Here is a 6,000-nt window from a genome sequence, read left to right as displayed (position 1 = left end):
AGCTGGACTCCTGGTTGTACATCACCAATGTGTCACTACGTGTCTTCAGAGGTAAAAAATTCCTGTCAATGACAAACATTTTCAGCCACAACATCTGAACATGTAACCGGGAACAACATTGGCGCCAAAGTCAGCATCATTTACGTTTGTCCACTAAATCACATGGCACTATCCTGCACCAGATTCCTCTGACAAATGTGACGTATTTTACAGATCCGACACATTACACTACACACTCATGCTAAACTTAAAATAAGAACAACAACCTGTGAGGATATCAAATCAGTCAACATCGAAAACCACATTCTCCGATCCACAATTCAAATTTCCAAAACCCCCACGACAGACACCATAATGGACTCACTTTTAGACCTCCCCACAATGAAAATTACCATACACAACCACTTCATCACCCACCTGGCAAATCCAGAGCCATCACATCCAGACACCCCACAACCAAGCACTCCACTCATGCGCTTCTCACCGTCTACGCAATCTGCACCTCCAAATGATGACCTACACGAACAAGACCTTTTTATAGCTGAGTCTCCTATAGACAGTCAGCCGAAAGCAAACAGGTCAACTTCCCCATCTTCCACCTCTGTTTCAGATACGCCAAATAAGTAATGTATTATGTTATTTTTAAATTGTAACTTTTTTTTTCTTCACCGATTTACGTTCAATCTTCTGTATTGAAGATACAAGAAGTTATATGCATTTTCAGTCTTTATGACTATGGGGACCTTTATTATATTTCTGACTACTGTGAATAAAGAAACCTCATTCCAATGCTTCACTCTTGTTTGCATTTATTAAACTGCTACAAAAAAGGTTATAGATGTCTTTCACTTAAAAGAAAACCTTTAATGGGTAAGATGTCTGAAGAAAATACCAGAAGTCTGTACACTATGGCAAATTTTTCATTTTGTTTAACTTTTTAAACCGTTCATGCGTCTCTTGACTTCTTGAGACAAAGACAAGAAAAAAACACATTTACACTTTTGAAGTCCGCTCCAATATCTTCTAAATGTAACATGGCAGCACAAGATGAGGTAGATATCAACAAGAGTTTGTCCGTAAAAAAAGACTACATACAACGCCACCTATAGTTTGACGTTTACAAAGAATCAATTGACATTTTGCTAATTTATTGCAAAAATTAACAAATTTGACCCCCATTTTAATTACTAAGAAATAACTCTTGTAGTTTGAGCATGCCTATGTTTAATATGACTCTTCAAGTAATCATAAACCGCATTACCATTAACCTGATATAGCTCCAGTGTTCTGCCAGCAGTACTCAATGCTTTAAGGCTTTAAACTTCATGAAACACTAAAAATTGTCACCTTTCAAGAGGTATTAAAAACATGCATACAATCAAATGCTTTAGAAAAAAATGCAATTTTCTTTGGTTATTTTTTTTAAATACAGGAGTTTTAGTCAAATTTAACAGGAATTTTTATTTAAATGCTTAATGCAAAATAACTTTATTTTTTATTTTTAGATGGGATCACTCTCACATATTCACTCTGTGGTCTGTTGAATCTGCACTGACGGAGTAGCTCACACTGCTTCTGAAATGGGCCCATCTAATACATTTAGATCGTTTTTTACAAGAGAAGCAAAACATCAATTACAAATCAACATGACAGTATATCCTGCATCTACAAACCCGATTTAAAAAAAAGTTGGGACACTGTACAAATTGTGAATAAAAAAGGAATGAAGAATTTACAAATCTCATAAGCTTATATTTGATTCACAATAGAATAGAGATAACATATCAAATGTTGAAAGTGAGAGTTTTTGAAATGTCATGCCAACTATTAATTCATTTTGGATTTCATGAGAGCTACACATTCCAAAAAAGTTGGTACAGGTAGCTATAAGAGTCAAGAGAAGTTAAACGTACATATAAAGAATGGTTGGATGACCAATTTGCAACTTAGGTCAATTGGCATCATGATTGTGTATAAAAAGAGCCTCTCAGAATGGCAGTGTCTTTCAGAAGTCAAGATGGACAGAGGATCACCAATTCCTCCAATGCTGCGGCGAAAAATAGTGGAGCAATATCAGAAGGGAGTTTCTCTCTGCGTACTCTGCGTATAGGGAGTGGCGGTACTGGGAGGCAGCATCAAATCTGAAGATGACCTACTTGCTGTGATTGTTTTTTGTATGTCTGTGTAGAGAAGTTAGATGACAGAAACACTCCCCACATTCAGTGCAGTGATACGGTTTCTCTCCAGTGTGAATCCTCTCATGTGTTTTCAAAACTCCTGGCTGACTGAATCTCTGTTCACAGTATGAACACTTGTAAGGTTTCTCTCCAGTGTGGATCCTCTCATGTGTTTTCAGACTTGATGAATTACCGAATCTCTTGTCACAGTGTGAACACTTGTAGGATTTCTCTTCAGTGTGGATCCTCTCATGCTGTTTTAAATTGGTCGCTGTAGTAAAAGTCTTTTCACACTCAAAGCACATGTACTCTCTCACACCAGTATGTATTTTCTGATGCCCTTTCAAATGTTGTAGACGTGAAAAACTCTTTCCACACAAATGACATGAATGTGGTTTCTCTTTTGTATGAACTCTCAGGTGCTGCTTCAGGTGTGAAGCCCTCAAAAACATTTTGTCACATTGATCACATGCATACAGTTTCTCTCTAGTGTGAACATTTGTGTGTGCATAAAGATGTGATAATTGTGAGAAACTCTTCCCGCACTGATCACAAGTGAACGGTTTCTCTCCAGTATGAACTCTCATGTGTGCTGTAAGTAGTCCTTTTAGTGAAAAACTCTTCCCGCACTGATCACAATTAAACGGTTTCTCTCCAGTGTGAACTCTCATGTGTGCTGTAAGTAGTTCTTTTCGTGTGAAACTCTTCCCGCACTGATCACAATTAAACGGTTTCTCTCCAGTGTGAACTCCCATGTGTGCTCTAAGGCGATCTTTTCGTATGTAATTCTTCCCGCACTGATCACAAGTGTGCAATTTCATGTGAACATCAAGACCATTTTTTCTTGACAATTTGTTTCTTTGAGAGCAAGTTGAAGGGTTTTCTCCAGTTTTAATATGATTCCTCTCCTCAACTTCCAATTCTTTCTCCACATTTTCTTCAATATACTCTGAAATAAAATGTAAAAATTTTATTTTTTAGTAACTCATTAAAACACACACAGAACTGTGAAAAGACATACAAATGAACCATGATAAAATAGCAGAGATAGGGCTGGACAATATGACCTAAAATCAAAACTTCAATTAATTGAACACTTCACCTTGATTATGATTATTTAATTATTATTTTATTTATTTTATCATTTTACATTATTTTTTGCCCTCATAGTTTATTTTAAAAAGTATGTATACTGTATTTATTAATGTGTAATATGTTATTTTTTAAACAAATGTTGAGCTCTAAAAGAATTTCAGAATTTTTACAACCCTTTTTTTAGACCATTTGCAAATTTGAAATCATAAAATTAAAATGTTAAGGTTACCACTGCGTCTTTCTGGGAAAATAATGCAGTGATTAATATATTGATTATTTAAATTAATTATTAAATCTTCAATGTATGGTCTTTATAAAAGAACTGCATTGTTGCTTATCTTATTCTAAGAAATAAGTTCTTGTTAAAAATAATCAAAATTAAAAATATATATTTCTATCGAATACTGGCGAAAATCCAATATTGCGCATCATCCCTACAGTAAATACTCCCATTTTGTGATAAGGCTGTATACGTATTTTATATGACAGTAAAAGTCTGTTTCCACTGTCAAATGTACCAAATAATGGTTGTAAATAACCCCAGTCCTGTAGCGACTTCAAATTTGTCTTCTACAAACTAGGGCTGCATGTTTTCAAGTTTTTCATTAACCGGCTCTAGTAATAGTTATGTAACTTTCCGTGTTTAGGCGAAGGTAACAAGCAGGCTCCGCGGCCGCCTCGCTAAGGCTATGACTATGACTATGTTTGACAGGTACAATATTTGAAAATCGATAATATTTTTTTTTTATTACATTTATATCTGAATTTATGTCAACCTATAGACTTTCAAATATCAAAATGTCATGAATTCATATGTATGACATGACATATAAACATGACATATAAACATATTTTCCTATTATATTTTGCCTGGAAATGCTTCCAACAAGGTGTAGGTTCTATTTCTAGCATGCACGCGTCGAGCCGCGCGTCTCACGCAGGGAGTCGGCAAGCTCTAACCTGTTAACATGGGAGACGAATTAAAAACAGACACGCCACGCAGCTGAGACGCTTTCGCCACAGATCCAGTGTGTTGCCGGCCTAATGATGCCCGGGTGTTGGCTTTTGAGATTACAACAACGAGGTTGTACTTGAAGTATATCTAAACACTGTATTGCAATACTTGCATTTTGCCCCGTCACTCTCAATTTTAAAGTACTCCAACGCTGTACTTTTCTTTGCCCACTTCATATTAGAAAAATGACTTCTTGTGGACATTACAAATGTCTGGGAGCGCTCTGGCGGTCTCTAGTGGTGCAAAAATGTATTACAACTAAATTCAATGCACGCCATTGACGTCACTTAACCGAGCAAAATGTTTCACTCAGTTATGCAATTTCTAACGGTTAATCGGTTAACCATGGACACCCCTACTACTAACATAAAAACAAACTCAGTCTCACATGCTAACAGTTTTATGTTACCCCCCCCCCCCCAAAAAAAAGCAGAAATAAAGTCAAAGAATATAACTGTCTTTGTGTCGATTGAGTCACATTTCTAGTAGAAATGGTTAAAGTCTTGTTTTAACAAAGATTTGCAGAAATCCTGTGTGTAATACCACAATAAAAGAGATATTATGAATAAACACCAACCTCCTTGTTCTTCATGTTTTATTTTCCGGGTTTCTGGTTCTTCATGTTTTATTATCTGTGTTTCTGGCTCCTCGTGTTTTATTCTCCGGGTTTCTGTTTCCTCGAGTTTTATTCTCCAGGTTTCTGGTTCTCTCGTGTTCTCTTCACTCTCCTCTTTAACAAACTCCATCTTCACAGCAGCAGATCTCAGTTCAGATGATACTTTTCCAGATATTCCTGCTTGATTCAACACTTAGTCTCGACTGTGAGGATGAGAATATTACAGGTATTTACTGACCTGACTCAAAAACTGTATTTTCTATTTACAGAAACAACGTGACAACACAACAGAGAGCGCGGTGAAACTAATCTTCTTCTCCTGAGGTTTAATATTGCTTGTCAAACAAACGTAAGTGTTTAGCGCCACCCGCTGGACTGGAGAGTGAAGGAAATAATACGAGGGATATTACTTTGTGCACTGTTTTTTCATTTTCTTTTTAAAAGCTGATCTGTACACGCAAATTAAAATCTACTTACCATTATAGACTGGTTTTTGATAAGCATCAACAGTCTTCTTGGGTGAGGATTAGAGGAGAAAAACAAGCAATTTATTATAAATGTTTAATGCTAAATGGTTGAATAAGGTTAACAAACTTTTAAATTATTTATATTAAATTATTTAAGATTATTATTATTTAATAGCATTTTTAAATATTTTAGTCATGATACCTATTATAAAATCTAAAGGTATATGTTAAATATTATCATCATTAACAACAATAAAACTAAATACATTTCGGTGCTTTATCACACTGAAACAACTCCCATTGGTAGTTTTATTTTATTACTTCGATCATTATTGGTTAATCTTGCTGTCATTCAGGAAACTGGACAATGAATCGGTTTGCACCTTTCTACATTTAAAAATATGACCGTTATTGTCGTCTTTCTGTGAGTGAGGCGGCTAACTGTGAGCTGCTGCTCATTATAACTGACTGCTCAGTCGGTCCCGAATTATTTAATATTTAATATAATTGTTCATTTTTTTTTTTTTTTTTTTGAACGAATTTGAGTCGAGACATGTCAAAGCAGAACAAAAACTGTGAACACAAGAAGGCTCAGATGTGTTCTGCAAGGTCCTGCAAACATACTGGTAT

At 35.6% G+C, this 6,000-nt stretch overlaps 1 protein-coding gene across 1 annotated transcript; it reads right to left on the bottom strand.

The window, feature by feature from the left end:
- Nucleotides 1-913: 913 nt before the first annotated feature.
- On the bottom strand, nt 914-5,228 carry LOC113093320 (zinc finger protein 239-like). Its single transcript, XM_026259135.1, has 2 exons — nt 4,865-5,228; nt 914-3,126 (listed from the first exon to the last, which is right to left on the bottom strand). Exons 1-2 carry the CDS (start codon nt 5,031-5,033, stop codon nt 2,153-2,155), a joined length of 1,143 nt encoding a protein of 380 aa, XP_026114920.1. The 5' UTR covers nt 5,034-5,228; the 3' UTR covers nt 914-2,152.
- Nucleotides 5,229-6,000: the final 772 nt, after the last annotated feature.

This window comes from Carassius auratus, unplaced genomic scaffold (assembly GCF_003368295.1).
Source record: "Carassius auratus strain Wakin unplaced genomic scaffold, ASM336829v1 scaf_tig00214963, whole genome shotgun sequence".
NCBI lineage: Eukaryota > Metazoa > Chordata > Actinopteri > Cypriniformes > Cyprinidae > Carassius > Carassius auratus.
This window is presented reverse-complemented; position numbering and strand designations above follow the sequence as displayed.

Bases quoted from the DNA above. Each gene is read 5' to 3' on its own strand.
- LOC113093320 (XM_026259135.1), bottom strand. From the start codon at position 5,033: ATGGAGTTTGTTAAAGAGGAGAGTGAAGAGAACACGAGAGAACCAGAA. The intron at 3,127-4,864 runs GTTGGTGTTTAT...ATTTTATTTCAG, and splicing joins AAAACATGAAGAACAAGGAG to AGTATATTGAAGAAAATGTG.